The sequence below is a fragment of the Lynx canadensis genome, chromosome B2 (assembly GCF_007474595.2).
Source record: "Lynx canadensis isolate LIC74 chromosome B2, mLynCan4.pri.v2, whole genome shotgun sequence".
NCBI lineage: Eukaryota > Metazoa > Chordata > Mammalia > Carnivora > Felidae > Lynx > Lynx canadensis.
Window position 1 is genome coordinate 96,751,791 of NC_044307.1, and position 16,415 is coordinate 96,768,205.

At 40.1% G+C, this 16,415-nt stretch overlaps 1 protein-coding gene across 1 annotated transcript in view; it reads left to right on the top strand.

The window, feature by feature from the left end:
* The window catches only part of CRYBG1 (crystallin beta-gamma domain containing 1), a 52,192-nt gene extending 36,507 nt beyond the window's left edge, over positions 1–15,685 (top strand). The window contains exons 12-20 of the mRNA XM_032593229.1: positions 253–379; positions 585–617; positions 2,390–2,502; positions 4,125–4,254; positions 6,570–6,709; positions 8,928–9,051; positions 9,481–9,639; positions 11,137–11,299; positions 13,947–15,685. Of these exons, the coding sequence (XP_032449120.1) occupies positions 253–379; positions 585–617; positions 2,390–2,502; positions 4,125–4,254; positions 6,570–6,709; positions 8,928–9,051; positions 9,481–9,639; positions 11,137–11,299; positions 13,947–14,035 (1,078 nt within the window). The 3' untranslated portion in view covers positions 14,036–15,685. The remainder of the gene's footprint in view (positions 1–252; positions 380–584; positions 618–2,389; positions 2,503–4,124; positions 4,255–6,569; positions 6,710–8,927; positions 9,052–9,480; positions 9,640–11,136; positions 11,300–13,946) is intronic.
* Positions 15,686–16,415: the final 730 nt, after the last annotated feature.

Genomic DNA, 16,415 nt, shown 5'->3' on the forward strand with positions numbered 1-16,415 from the left:
ACACCAAAAAGTTCATGTAAAGATACTCTTACACCAAAAGGTTTGTGTAAAGATATTCTTTCACTTGTCACTTTGACTTGTCATACAGACAGATCTCCCAAAAGATTAATAGAGAATCAGAAAAATTATTAAGATTACTGATTAAAACAAATGAAAATTTCTGTATGATACATATTTACTTAAATGTGTTTGATAGTTTTATTATACATGTCAACTATCAACTATGACAAGTAGATGTTTGTGTTTCTTTAGATGGGTAGCCTATGAAAATCCTGACTTCACAGGAGAACAATATATACTGGATAAAGGTTTCTATACCAGTTTTGAGGACTGGGGAGGCAAAAATTGTAAGATCTCTTCTGTTCAACCCATATATTTGGTAAGGAATTCTACTTTTGTATGAGAATATTTAACTGAATTCTGGATTTCCTTAATGTGTACTTCGGGTTCATGTAATACTTAACAGTACAGAAACTATTCTGAGGTTATTTTTAACAGTAATTGCTAATGATCTAGAAGAAAAAAATGTTTTCAAGATGTCTGCTCTACTCATTTCCTTCTCTCTTCCCCTTAAAATTTTTTAGGATTCTTTCACTGGCCCAAGGAGACGAAATCAGGTAATTTAAAAAATAATCTATTTTTTATAATTAGGGGCCTTCCATTGAAAAGCTGACCTTATGTGTAAAATGTCAGACATTTGGGATATTTTGTTAGTTTTACTTATTTTTATACCTCAAACCATAATTGTATTTCTAAGTTAGATTTAGGTTTACTTTATAAATGCTTGAGAGCATTGACTTGTATCTAGATATTTCTTATAAAATGCTCTTCTCGGGGTGCCTGGGTGGCTCAGTTGGTTAGGCTCTTGATCTCAGCTCAGGTCTTGATCTCAGGGTCATGAGTTCAAGCCCTGCATTAGGCTCCATTCTGGACATGGACATACATACATAAACTGTTCTTCTTATGTAAAGTTGAATTTAATATCATTACATAGAATCAATTTCCTTACTACGCTAAGATTAATATCTCAAACAATACATACAGTTATTGTGGTAAACAGTAAAATGAATTTTCATATTTGCTGTGTCTACATTAGACAAACATTTTATACCGTCTCTCACTCAAGCCTTTGTATGCCGTCTGCATCAACTGAAGTGTTACATTTGTTATTTAGGTTTTTTTTTTTTTTTTTTTTTTAATTTTTTTTTTCAACGTTTATTTATTTTTGGTACAGAGAGAGACAGAGCATGAATGGGGGAGGGGCAGAGAGAGAGGGAGACACAGAATGGGAAACAGGCTCCAGGCTCTGAGCCATCAGCCCAGAGCCCGACGCAGGGCTCGAACTCACGGACCGCGAGATCGTGACCTGGCTGAAGTCGGACGCTCAACCGACTGCGCCACCCAGGCGCCCCTATTTAGGCTTTTTAATGGAAGTGTTCAGAATTCAGACAGCCGTAATTACAGAGGCACAAACACCACTGTAGCCTCCTTTATTGGCATACACAAGATTCTAATAAGTCAGCAAGTATCTTCCATTGAGAGGGAGGAAAACTATATTTCTAAAATACAGTTTCTTGTAAATGTTAGAACTGATGAACAATTACTTTTGGCCACAATAAAGCTTTATTTTTTTTTATTTTTTTTATTTAAAAAAAAAATTTTTTTTTTCAACGTTTATTTATTTTTGGGACAGAGAGAGACAGAGCATGAACGGGGGAGGGGCAGAGAGAGAGGGAGACACAGAATCGGAAACAGGCTCCAGGCTCTGAGCCATCAGCCCAGAGCCTGACGCGGGGCTCGAACTCACGGACCGCGAGATCGTGACCTGGCTGAAGTCGGACGCTTAACCGACTGCGCCACCCAGGCACCCCCACAATAAAGCTTTAAAATGCATTGGGGCGCCTGGGTGGCGCAGTCGGTTAAGCGTCCGACTTCAGCCAGGTCACGATCTCGCGGTCCGTGAGTTCGAGCCCCGCGTCAGGCTCTGGGCTGATGGCTCAGAGCCTGGAGCCTGTTTCCGATTCTGTGTCTCCCTCTCTCTCTGCCCCTCCCCCGTTCATGCGCTGTCTCTCTCTGTCCCAAAAATAAATAAACGTTAAAAAAAAAAATTTATAAAAAAAAAATAAAATGCCTCACAGCTTGTTGCGACAGGGTGTTCTATAGAAAGCTGCCTCAACTGTCGTATTGTCCTTTGATGTCTTTGAATCAAATAATCATGAATGGTGTGGCCAGAGTATTTCTAATTGATCATTAATGTAGAAGTGGAAAATTAAAGGATTTATAAAATTCATAGCAGTTTATTAACAGGTCATGTTTGCATCATTTCAAAGGCTGAATGAGTTAATATGTTTAGGAAAATAAGCTTACATATTTGTTTACTTTTTCAAAGATTCAGTTGTTTTCAGAACCACAGTTTCAAGGTCGCAGTCTAGGTTTCGAAGAAACAACAAGTCAAATTGATGATTCGTTTTCTACCAAGTCTTGCAGAGTTTTAGGAGGCAGGTAAGTAAAACGGTGGACTGGCAGGGCCTAATCCCCGGGAGAGTAGAATGCACGAATCAGCAAATCTTTAGGGACATCCCTAGGTGTTTGGCACTATATGAAACCACCAACGGTACAAGACCATGTTAGTACTGAGGTGCACCTTGTAGCATCTGAGCACTGGGCAGAGGACATGGGATCACTTTGGATGGAGAAGTTGAAAATCACCATGTCACTGTGCAATGGGATTCAGACCAGGTTCTCTACCCTCTAGCCTGTCCTGTCACCATAACGGGACTCTAATAATCCCTCAGGTGCCTCCCAAGGTGGATTTTTTTTTTTTTTTACAGGTAGATAGGCATTCTTTAAAAAAAGGTTTTTTATGTTTATTTTTGAGACAGCACGAGCAGGGGAGGGGCAGAGAGAGAGACAGAGACAGGCTCCAGGCTCCGAGCTGTCAGCACAGAGCCCGATGTAGGCCTCAAACTCACGGACAGTGAGATCATAACCTGAGCTGAAGTTGGACACTGAACCGACTGAGCCACCCAGGCGCCCCGGTAGATAGGCATTCTGCATGACAACAGTGTAATCATAAGAAGGGAAAGAAAGGCATGAGCCCAAAGTGCCATGCTGAAAATAGTTTCATAAAAGCTTTACAGGGAGGGGAGAGCCCAAGGTCAGGGAAAGTTGGCTAGGAAACACTTGGAGCAAACTGTGCAGAAGGTGATGAGGAATTAAGTCTAATAATAATAATAGTAATAGTAATAGTGTCTTTAATGATACAGTTCTTTATGGTGTAAATAGCACCATCATATCGGTTAGCACTGCACAGTGGAAACAGCACTGGCTTTGCATTCAAGTGCACAGATTTACAGTAAAGATTTTGTTTATTAGCACACACCTCCGTCTCTGTCCTAGTTCCTCTTTATCCCCTGCCCTGCTTCACTTCTTACTACCAGACAGCTACTTTTGTTGTTGTGCATTTGTTGTCTGTCTCAGCTCACCAGAGTGTAGATTTTATGATAGCAGGGACTTCGTTTTGTCCTCTGTCCAATCCCCAGCAGTGGAAAAGTACCTGATCTACAATTAGTCCTCAGTAAGCTTCCTTGGATTAAAAGAACAAACAAAAAGCCCCACCTCTTCTAAGGAAGCATGGAAAATCACCATCTTACTAGTAATGCTGGGGCCCTGAGGGGCTAAATGACTTGTCTAAGTCACTATGGTAGTTTGACTCATGGCCCAGTACCGAGGCGCTGGAAATGAGGATAAAGGGAAGGCATTTGGGAAGGATGTTGGTAGACCCAAGGTGACTGATTAGCTGTGAAGGTTGAAGGATTATTCAGAGAGGACTCAAGGGCTAGAGGATGGTGGCACCCACGAGGGGAGCAAGGAGTACTGGAAGGTGCAGAGATAGAAACTGAAGATTTTGGGGAGAAAAACTTTGTTTCCCAAATGCAAAATTAACAACTGACTTATGAATATTCATTTGCAACACAATGGAAAAAAGTAAACAGGTCTAGATATTTTTGAAGACAGAACAGTTAGCCACCGGCATTGTGTTTTATATACAGCAGGCTACCTATTCTTGAATAGGAATATTCAAATTACATATTGTATACGTCTATGTTTTTTTCCTGTCATAGCTGGGTTGCATATGATGGAGAAAATTTCTCTGGTAATCAGTACGTGTTGGAAGAAGGCCACTATCCTTGTGTCTCCGCGATGGGATGCCTGCCTGAAGCAGCTTTCAAGTCTCTTCGTTTTATAGATGTTGTAAGTATAAAAATGTCACTGTGAATATGGCGTCACAGAGATGTGTGGTTCATGCAGCTGATGGAAACCAGCAGGGAGGCTTCCTCAGGACTTAAAGTCAGAGGCACAGAAAACAGTTGCAATAGAACGTTCCAGCCTATAACTTTTTGGTCTCTTTTCAGAGCTTTAACATAGAAGTTGACTTTCTTTGCTGTTTTCTCAGACTTCAGGTCAAGGGTGTTCAGTCAGTCGTGGTATAGTCATCAGGGGTTCGTTCAAGGCCCCTCTCCTGTCTTTCTTCCATTGCATACCTGATCCCTATTTTTATTACTCTCTCTCCTTTACAGGTACCCATTCTAGTGTGTTTGGGATACAGCTTAGATATTCTTATAAAATGTTTTTTATTTTACTTTATCCTCACATGCACACGTATCCCCGTTGACCTGTGTGGGAATCCCTTCGAGATATATATTTAAAAAGTAGATTTGCAGGATTCCATGTGCATGAATATTCAGCTTCTCTAAGTAATGCCAGATTCCACTACTTGGGATCTTTGCTGGCAGAGCATGTGGATTCATTTTCTCCATCATTGCCATTACTGAATATTTTCTGACTTTTGTCAATTTGAAGAAATTAGGTAGAAAGTATTTTCTCATTGTGTTATGTTTCACCAGTATCTCCTGCACTAGTCATTTGGATTTTCTGTTCAGTGAATAGTCCATTTTTATATCCTTTGCCAAACTCTTTATTAAGTTTTCTGTATCTTTTGTTGTCACTGGGTTGCAGAAATTCTTCATAGTTTTTAAATCTATCGCTTTGTTGTCTTAGAAATTTGCAATCACATCTTCTCCCAGTTTATCACACATGTGCTACTTTAGATTATGGTGCCCCTTTTTGCATAGAAACCTTTAATTTTTGATGTAGCTAAAGCAATATTCAGTACAATAAAACAGCAAGATAATGCTCCGATTGTTCAACTCTGGGTGTGTCTGTAGTTTTGGAAATATTTGTTAGTTTTTTTTGTAGCTGATCTCTTATAAAAAGCTTAAAACATATGTCATCGGTGACTTCAGTTTTACAGGTAGAAAGAACATACATGAGATGGCTTTATCTCCTCCCTGCCTGTTCAAATAACTAAAATGTTGGCCGTTTCTTTAGATGTGAAAATAGTATCAGTGAAACATGGTATGGTGTTTAAGATTCACTAACTTACAGTGAAATATCTAAAACTTTGGTATTTAACCACCCTAGAATTCTAACAGCTATCTCCAAATATATTTTCAAAAAACAAAAAAACCAAACCCACTGCCGTTGCAGTTTCCAAATGCCTTCCTTCACCTAGTACTTGGTGGATATGCTCAGCCACTTGTGATACTTACATCATTTCCTCCTAGTATATTTTATATAACCTAATTCCTACACTATACAAACCACCTCTACACACTAATCTGCTCTGTTTACTGGTCGGCAGAAATCTTTGTACATGTCAGGGCACATCCACATCAATGAAGCACTAAGTTACCACACCCTAACCACAAAACTTTAAGCAGGTAGGTAATTTTTGATGTATTATTTATGATCTTAGGATTATTATCATTAGAGCTTAGACTAAGGTCAGTTTCAAACTGTGATTTGAAAAACAAGCATAATCTGCTTTTTATTTTCTGAAAATGAATGGACTTCTGTGCCCTTGTCCTCTTTAAAATGACTGATGGCTTGAACATGCAGCTTCCACACTGGTTTTTTTCTCTCCTTTTAACAATTATTCCTATAGGAAAGTTTGGGAGCATGAGTATAAAGAATTGTTGTCTTATTGACAAAACAACAACAACAAAAAAGACATTTGAAAATGCATACAAGGGGAAGTTTCTTTGATTAGGTAATTACCACTGTTACCACTAGACCCCAAAGACAGCCATAGTCCTCTGACCCTCACCATTTATGTCCATGGCTTTCCAGCCCCTCCTTTTCCCTAATAAACAATGGCAAAATTGAAAATAAATTTCATTACAAGTGTTGATTCAATACATATACCCATTCCTTTGTGCCTAGGATATGGCCCCCTCCATATCAGCTTTAAAACACTGTTATCCATAACAGCTAAAACACATATCCATAACAGCTTTAAAACACTGTTATATTTACCCACCTTTCCATGTAGTAGAAAACTTCCTGCCTGTCCTCTCCTTAGCTTCGGAGTGCATGAACACCCAGACCTCCAGGGAAAGGCCAAGCCTGGCCAGAGCTTGTGATTTGTCCTTTAACAAGATATGTCCATGTAAGCTTAAATTATTATCAAAGATGAGTAACGGAACACTGTTTTTGTTCCTATACAGGAATTTTCTGAACCAACAATTATTCTTTTTGAAAGAGAAGGCTTCAAAGGAAAAAAGATCGAACTTAATTCAGAAATAGTTAATCTCCGATCCCTAGGATTCAACACACAGATACGCTCTGTTCAGGTGATTGGTGGCATGTAAGTGAGTTACCTACTTGTTTATTCAATAAGATATTTGATTTTTAAAATTAGGTATGATCAGAGTCACCTGGGTAGCTCAGTCGGTTAAGCGTCCGACTTCAGCTCATGTCATGATCTCGTGGTTCACGGGGTTCGAGCCACATGCCAGGCTCTGTGCTGACAGCTCTGAGCCTGGAGTCTGCTTCGTGGATTCTGTCTCCCTCTCTCCCCATCCCTCCCCTGCTTGTACTTTGTCTCTCTCCCTCAAAAATAAGTAAAGCATTAAAAAAAAAAATTTTTTTAAGGGGTGCCTGGGTGGCTCGGTCAGTTAAGTGTCCAACTTCAGCTCAGGTTCATGGGTTCGAGCCCCAGGTCAGGCTCTATACTGCAGCTCAGAGCCTGGAGCCTGCTTTGGATTGTGTCTCTCTCTGCCCCTCCCCCAGTCATGCTCTGTCTCCAAAATAAACATTAAAAAAAATTGTTCAAAAAAAATTGTTTTTAATTAGGTTTGATCACATTTCTTTCTATCCTGTGCTACCTTAAACAAATTGAAATATAACCTCTTATCCTCCTATTTTCTGTAAGGGTTAATAATTATGTACCTTCATAATATATTTTTCCTATTGAGAAAAGCCATGTGTCAGGTAGATTTCATCTTTTCATCCACATTTGTAATTTACTTAAGGTAAGGACTTTGTCTTTGGGTCCTCTCAAATTCCTAGGGGAATGCTTTGCAAACCAGTGCTCAGTAAACACATTAAGCACTTTTTTTTTTTAGCAAGTAAGAAAGGAAGCTGATTTTTCTTCTCCCTTTGAAAGACCAAGTCCTTTGGTTTTAGAGTAAGGGTTTGGATTTTCTTTACCCAGAAATTGATAGCAGATGCTGTGTACAATGATTAAAGGCCAACATGGGAAGATTTTTCTCACGTTATGAGAATTTTGAAATTAAGATATAAAAGTGAGCAAGGACTACCAACATAATGTTTATAAGAAAGTAAATTTCTTTCCCTCATAAAAACAATAGGTATGGCCTCCCTGTATGCATCAGTGTTGGAAGGGCCGACAGTTATTTACAAAACAGTTGTAGATTATTTCTGTGGTAGAATTATGGGTGATTTTTTTTTCCCCAAATGGTTTTAATTTTTTGTTTTTATGATAAAATGACTAAGACGATGACATTTTAAAGTTCCAGGACTAAAAGTAGAGAACACTCTTCCTTGATGTAATAGATCAGCCAGAGAAGAGGGTTGCTGGGTTGCTTGCATGCCGTGTGCCATGACCTTAACTTCTTCGGGGGTGAGCACTAGCATCTTCAGGTGGAAAGAGACCAGAGAATCTTCAGTTTTCTGGATTGAGGAAGATTATACCCGTTTTATTTTTATTTTATATATATATATATATATATATATTTTTTTTTTTTTTTTTGAGAGAAAGCAAGAGCATGACTGGGGGCGGGGCAAAAGAGAGAGAGAGAAGAGAGAGTCTCAAACAGGCCCCATGCGGGACTTGATCCAACAACCTTGGGATCACGACACAAGCCGAAATCAAAAGTCGGATGCTCCACCGACCAAGCTCGCAGCACCCCATACCCATTTTAAACAAAGCTTTATTATTTTTACTTAACCCTATGTAATACTTATGTGCCACACACTAATAAGAACTTTACAAATAGTAACTATTTAAATATAAGATTATTACAACTGAAAAGGTTTTACAAAAACCTCATAGGAGGTACAGGGCAATCTTGCAAAAAGGACTGAATTTCATTGCCCTACTAGAGGAAAAACTTACCTATTTCTCTTCAAGATAGGATCCTGGATGGCTCAGTAGGTCAAGCATCTGACTTGGGCTCAGGTCATGATATCACAATTCGTGAGTTCCAGCCCCGTGTTGGGCTCTGTGCTGACAGCTCAGAGCCTGGAGCCTACTTTCGCTTCTGTGTCTCCCTCTCTCTCTCTGCCCTTCCCCACTCATGGTCTCTCTCTCTCTCTCTCTCAAAAATAAATGAACATTAAAAAAAAATGGATCTTTGTGGCATACTCATGTACCAAGAATTTGCTATTTGTCAATAAATGGGTGCTTTAAGTGTTTTAGAAAATAGTTTCTTTTTCTCTCCCAATGTATATTTAAAGTATAAAGCTCCGTGTAAAACTTGGAAGCACTATAAAAATATAATCAGGGGCAACTGTTAAAGGGATACTGCCGCTTACCGTGGTTTTCCACTTTTTTTTCCCAGATGGGTTACTTATGAATATGGCAATTACAGGGGTCGGCAGTTCCTACTGTCACCAGCAGAAGTCCCAAATTGGTATGAATTCAGTGGCTGCCGCCAAATAGGTTCTCTACGACCTTTTGCTCAGGTAATTTATTCCTTTTCTAGATTTTGAGTACTCTTCTCTGCAATCTTTACCTTTTATCATAAACAATGCAACCTTTTAGTTTCGGTATAAAACTGAAGTATAACCTTGGTCTCTGCGCCCCCACTCCTTTACATTTGGGCTCTGTTTCTGGTGCTGAAAGGTTGTGACGGCTTTCAGAAATGCTACCACACCCAACATCAAAACATGGCGGGTCCCACGCTCTGGGCTGTCCACAGGCAGGCTCCCTGCCCCCGGCATTTTGAAATTCTGACAGACTCTGCATTGAGAAGATCCTAAACCCTCTGAGACTCTTGTGGAGAGCAGTTATCTCTAATCCAACCTCACTTTGGTTTCTGCCTCTATTAATGCTTATTCTATGCTTCTAACAGTACAACTTATAGATGACTATCGCTGGGGTCTGTCTTCCAGAAACGAATTTATTTCAGACTTCGAAACAAAGCAACAGGGTTATTCATGTCCACCAATGGAAACTTAGAGGATCTGAAGCTTCTCAGAATACAGGTCATGGAAGATGTTGGTGCTGATGATCAGATTTGGATTTACCAAGAAGGATGCATCAAATGCAGGGTGAGCTTAGACAAGTGTTTGTAATAGCATCTTTCTTCAAGCAGATGCTTCCTGGAGCACTTTCGTAAATAAATTAGAAGGGTTTTCATGAAAGTATTTTTTAGCTGATAGAACCAATCAAGGAACTTAAAATGCGAGGTAAATCTAGCACTTATCCTAGATGGAGTATTTGTATTTGTACTTGATTTTTATATAGTAATAAAAGGAAGTGTCTGGGTTATTCTTCCCTATTTCCTTGATCTTTTATAGTTTTTTTCAATAAGCCCCAGCACTATGGCAAATCATTCTTGATTGGTTGATTTTGGAGGACCCCGAAGACTAGGGTGAAGAGATAATGCCCTGTGTACAAGACAGTCCATTTCCTAATTATCACACCTTGTAAAGTAGATAATGGCCCATCTCCCTCTTGCATCACTCCTGCCATACTAGATGTTAAAAAGTTGAATGTAGTAAGACTTTATTAGAGAAGCTTATGCTTCTGTTGTAGATACTCTTTAACTCCTTGATTTTATGGGCTTGACTGTTTGCTCCCAATTTTTTTTTTTTAACTCGGTGCCCCATGAGTCAGCAGAAGGACCACTTGTTAATTGAGTCTGTTGTGCTTGAGGGAGAATCATCCTTTCAGCAAGCGGAAGTCATATTTAGACAGGCACAGAAGAAATAGCCTGAGAAACAGAAGTACCTGGAATTTAGAAGGCATTTTTAAAAAGCCAACTTCTGCTTTGATTATCTTAAACAATTCAAGAAAACTGCCTTTCAGCAGTTATTTCTAATAAACATTCTAGTGATGTTATTTAACTGTGAGATAAAGTATCCTAGATTACCACACTTTTAATCTCAATATATAGTTTTCATAAGCATTTTCTGTAGCAGTATGTGTTCATGTCAGATGAACATGATTGCCACACACTGTTTATCTATAAAGGATAGATTTGTTTTTGAAAAGGACCCTTAAAATATTTGCGTGAAAACATACTTCACTGTATTTGTATTTTATTCTTTCTCTCTTTTTATAGTTGGATAACATGCCTTCTTAGAAATGTTTATTGGACATTTCTCATGAAGGAAAGATAAGAGAATAACTGGAATTTCAGGTTTTAAAATGATAAAATGCTCTTTTTAGCCACTTCAGTGTTCTAGCAGCCTTTCAAATTAGAAATGCAGTCACATTCCAGAAGGGCCAGGCTAAGCAGAGATGGTTAGGCCAGGGGAGATAGAGCCACAGACCCAGCCTCACATCACTGTCATTTCTGAATGGGAAAAATGTTCTAAGCTTTCCCTTACAAAGGGCAGAAATCTTGAACTTTCTGGCACTCGTGTCATCTGAAATGAGGGTATAAGTATTGTTGTTTGATCCCAGTTCCTCTGGCGAAAGTGTCTCGTGTGGGGTAAATGAAACTACAACTAAGACAACTTTAAAAATCACTTTGAGCCAAGAACTGATCATGATCCTTGAATGTGTCTCACCTCTAAGCAGTCTTATCTGTCTGTAAGCAGATAGCAGAAGACTGCTGCCTGACAATCGTGGGGAGCCTCGTGACCTCGGGCTCCAAACTGGGCCTGGCCCTTGACCAGAATGTCGACAGTCAGTTCTGGAGCATGAAGTCGGATGGCAGAATCTACAGCAAGTTGAAACCAAATTTAGTTTTAGATGTCAAAGGTAAGAATCATTTATTTTCTCTGTTGTGTCTGTCTGTACTCAACTAAAGATCTAGTTTTTACTTTTGAAAATGAGCATAGTGAGAGATCCCATACTGTGCACCAGCCACTGTGCTGAATGCTGAACACTTTACTTACCTGAGCTCAGGGCATCTCTAGAGCAACCCTGCGAGCCCCGTGGTATGCCCTCCTGTCCCATTTTACAGTCCAAAAAGTGAGGGTCAGAGAGGTTAATCATCTCATACCCAGAAGTGCTTTGGTGGAATGCAGACCTAGGCTGACTTCAAACTATTTGTCTTTTTTTGTTTGTTTTGTTTTCTTGTAACAGTGTTAGATTAAAAATCACATGGGGGCGCCTGGGTGGCACAGTCGGTTAAGCGTCCGACTTCAGCCAGGTCACGATCTCGCGGTCCGTGAGTTCGAGCCCCGCGTCAGGCTCTGGGCTGATGGCTCGGAGCCTGGAGCCTGTTTCCGATTCTGTGTCTCCCTCTCTCTCTGCCCCTCCCCCGTTCATGCTCTGTCTCTCTCTGTCCCAAAAATAAAAATAAACGTTGAAAAAAAAAAAAAAAAATCACAAAAAGCCCTGATTCCGCAAGTAGAGTGGAGGATTCTCATGCACATGCATGTATCAACTTTACAAGATAGTTTCAAAATCAAAGAACTGTGACTAAATTGTAAACATTTTTTTGAAAAATATAGAATGTTTGTTATGAATGTGATCAGTTTTGTAATCTTTATGAGCTAGTCTCATCGAGCGTTTTTTATTCTCTTAACGTGTATTTTTATTGGGTACCCAGTATGTGGCAGACTCTTTGCTAGATATGGGTACCAAAGTAGGGGAGAAAAATGCTTGGCTTCAGAGAGCGTACATTCTAGAAGCTCCATAGGATTTGTTTTCCCACTTGCTACAGTGGCAGTCAACAAGGAATAAGGATGCCTGGCTTCTAGTCTTGACAAGAAATGTGGGACTCTAGGAGCTTCCTCCGTAGGTCTTTGCTTTAAAGCTCCAAGGTCCCTTCCTAAAATTCATTATAAATTAGTCCAGTGTCTCTTGAGTATGTTTGTGAACTCTCAGTATATCTACTTAAGGTAGCCAGATGCAGTAGTCACTTGCCTCGTTAAACTAAATTTAAATCTCTCAGAATATGGGAGAGTGGTGCCATCTTGTGGACACGAAGGAGTAGAACCGCACGGCCCACGTCCTGTGCAAGGGAGATACAAATACCTCTCTGGTACACGAATAAACTAGGATTTTCATTAGCTACAGCTGTGGAGCCATTTGTTACCTGCTAACATTGCCCTAAGACTTATCAGACCAAGCATCTTTCTTGTAACCTATATCTCCTGATATCTGGGGAGGGAGTCGTTTGGTAGACAGCAAGTATTATTATTGGAAGAGGATTCCTCCTTGCTTTAAAAATATCGAAAGTCTGGTATGATCTCAATTCTTCCTATGTCCTTTCTCAAGGACTTTCTAGTCTTCATGATTCTAATTAGGTAATGTACACAAAAAGAATGTTAATATACCATAATCTTAATGAAACAAGACGACACTGTGATCTTCATACATCCCCAAATCTCAAAGGAATATATAGCATGTGTGTCTTAATGGAGACAGTGGGATTTGGTGGTGGTGGTAACTTCTTTTTCCCCCACTACAAACTTACACATAAAGGCCCCAGGCACCTTGTTCTTGTATTCTGTGCAACACCTAGATGTGCAGAGGCTCTGGATTATCAATGATGATATTATACTCCTCTTACAAGAGATCCAAAAGGTCTGAAAATTTAGACTGATATTTTGTAAATGCTTAAAAGAGAATAAGAACATTTAATTCCTCTTGGCCTGAGGATGCAATAGATTTCAATACCAGTCATACTACCTCACATCTACACGAACAGATTTCTATTTCGATGGAGTCCATGGTGATAGGACCTTGCTGCAGAGACTTACGCTAAAAAGGGATAAGGTATTTGAAGGTATTTATTCCACACTGGGAAAAAAAAGAAATCAGACAACACTTTCATGTTTAAAAATGGCCTCATGGCCTCTTCTTTCAATGGGGAAGTATCTAAATATCTAGTAGGCACCCTTGGAAAATATTCTTACATTCCGGTGAAAGGGAGTTTACGGAGACCATGCTAATTTTACAGTACTGAACACAGCATCTCAAGTGCTATGAATCTTCATACACCAAGTGAGTTCCCAGTGGTAGGAGTGTTGCCCTGTCCCTGTATCTGGCTGTCGGTCCCACTTCCCCTCTGCCCTCATGAAGCCATTTTTCATTGTTCATGTAAAACCTGTTCCATCTGACAATTCCACTAGTTTCCAGCCTGCCTTTTTTCCTCGCTGGTATCTCAAACCCATGATCCCACCATTGAATATATTTCACAATCTCTTTCTTCCTTTTCCCTTCTCTAGATTCTTCCATTCCACACATGCCCACACATACACCCCCGTTTCAGACATCTAAAGAGTAACTGTGGACTAGCTTTTAAGACTCAAGTAGGAGAAGGAGCTGTTGGTGCTCCTATGATGGGATTTTAACACACCCAACTTTGCCCAGGGATGTGTTCCAGGGCTTTCCTCCCTGCTTTTTTTCCCAGAGACACCATTTCGTTTTATTATGTGCCTTTTCTTTCTTTCAGGGGGTACACAGTATGACCAAAATCACATCATCCTCAACACTGTCAACAAAGAGAAGTTAACACAAGTCTGGGAAGCCATGGTCCTATAAACCTGAATAAAGAATGCAGGAGGAATATTTCTGGAGGTCTTCCAGCTACGTGTAAAAAAAAAACAAAAACAAAAAAAATGACTGGTAACAGACAAGCCAAGAGGAAAGTGGACTTGCTCCTTCTTCAGTAACTTTAAATCCACGCTTGAATGACACTGCCATGACCTGGACTATGTCTCATCTTTTCAAAAGACTATATAATGACTTTTAAACCAATAATTTGTCCTTCTTTCATTTCCTTTCTGCAGCTGCTTAAAAAGGTTGCCTCAATAGCAGCTTTTGGGTGTTTTTAGAAAATGTTATATCAAGACTCTGTACATTTTAAATTATTTCCAAAGATAGTGACAGGAGAGAACAGGAACAGCCTTGAATATACTTTGTGGGCCTACAAATCTCTTACACTTCAAAGGGAAGGATAAGGGGCACCTGGATGGTTCTGTCAGTTGAGCATCCAACTTCAGCTCAGGACATGATCTCATGGTTCATGAGCTGGAACCCCGCATCGGGCTTGCTGCTGTCAGGACAGAGCCCACTTTGATACTTTGTCTCCCAGACTCCACTGCTCACACGCTCTCAAAAAAAACAAAACAAAAAAACAAAACAAAAAAAAAAAACATTAAAAAGTAAAGGGAATGAGAAAAGCTCAAGTTTGTAAGGCAGAAGATTGTTTAGCATCGGAGAAGAAATATCAGGCCAATAATTTTGGTCCTACTGTTTTCTGTAATCAATTATGCTCTATAGCAAAGTGGGGAAAGGCTTATATGACACTTTAAGGAACTAAGTAAACAAAATTATAAGATTTCTTGTCAGGTCTGCTAACATTAGCAGGATTTGGATTATTTTAACCCACTTGTGGGCTGGCCTAGAATGTCACAAATAAGTGGCGTTTAATGCTTTTCTTACAGATGCTACGGAACAGTGTTACCGTGACCTAATTTACTAGCCTATCCTCTCATCTACGATTAGTTCTGAAGTAAATGTTATATAATCCTTCGCTAAACTCAAGTCTTTAGCCTAATTTCCTGCCTTCCTATCCCGCTGCATTGGCACAAGGCCTGCATGGAGTGCGGCCACTGCCTTCTGGTAGCGGTAAAAAGAGGTGGAAGGTTCAAGATGACCAGCAATTCTCTCCCAAACGCGAACGAAAGGAGGCCTTAAGCAACGCTGGTCAAATGTTAGAACTCTGAAAACCCTAAAATGCAGCATCTCAATGAAAAATGAAATAGTTTAACTGCTGACAATACACGGACCCATAGGTTCAAACAGTGTATTCTCGTTTGAACAAAACTGCTAAACATTCTTTGGATAGACTCTTCCCCCTTTTGTCCATATTTCATTATCCTTGTTAATAATACTGGTGCTCTGGTCACAGGAAGAACAAATCTCATTTCCTTTTTATCTGTTCCAGTGTTTCCACTTCCTAACCATTGCTCCTCCCTGGAGGCTTGGATAGGCACTTGTGGTCAGTAGCTTATCTTGGGTTTTAAAGGAACACCTGCACATGTCCAATGGCTGCCAACAGGTCTTGTTCTTAGATGATGTGGAGTTCCGATTTTAGGCCTCTGTGCGGATCACTACAGTGTGCTGGGGTCATGTTGCAGTAGCCTGTTTTGAATTTATCTCGAATAAACTGGTTTCTGGTTAACTGTATTGAGGAGATGTGCGAGCGTCCTTGCAGTAGCCCTTTCAACGCTTCACCGGGGCAGATTAGACACAGATGACTGCGGGGGAGGAAGCAGTGCTGGATAACAGCGGGGAAAAGTTTCTTTCCAGACTCCTTGGTGAAGAGAGAGGACGTGAGGGTAAGTGAGGCCTTCCCTCCCCTCGCTATACCACCCCGGCGCCCTCAAGAAGAGTGCTGGGACTGTTCACACGGAAGTCAGAAATGGCCAGTACTGACGAGAACACCACTTTCTTTCTCTTAAAATGTATTTGGGCCGGTGAGACCAGCAATTCCAGAGAAAAGCCCTCATCCAGTGTTACCAAATGAGTGTGTAATAGGCACAGACTGAGTATCAGGTTACTCAAGTCCATGTCCAAAGCTAAAAGCTTAGTATCTAAGGTGCAGGAGCGAGGAGGAATGCCACAGGAAATAAACACTTACCTTGAATGAAGGTCACAGACTAGAGATTCAAAAGCTGCAATGGGCTTATTGGCGAGATAACTAAGTACAGGCATTTAAGGTGAGAAACTGGAGAAGGGTTGCAATTTCCACAGACAAGTCCTCAGAGGAGCATGTTTTAGTTGGTGAAAGAGGCCTAGCCCTCATGCTAAATGTAAGGGTTTTAAAAAGTTAGAAACTTTACCATCACCTTCCATTTTCTTGAGACTAAACAAATCAGCTAGATTTTTGTATGTGACCCTAAGAGATTTACAACTT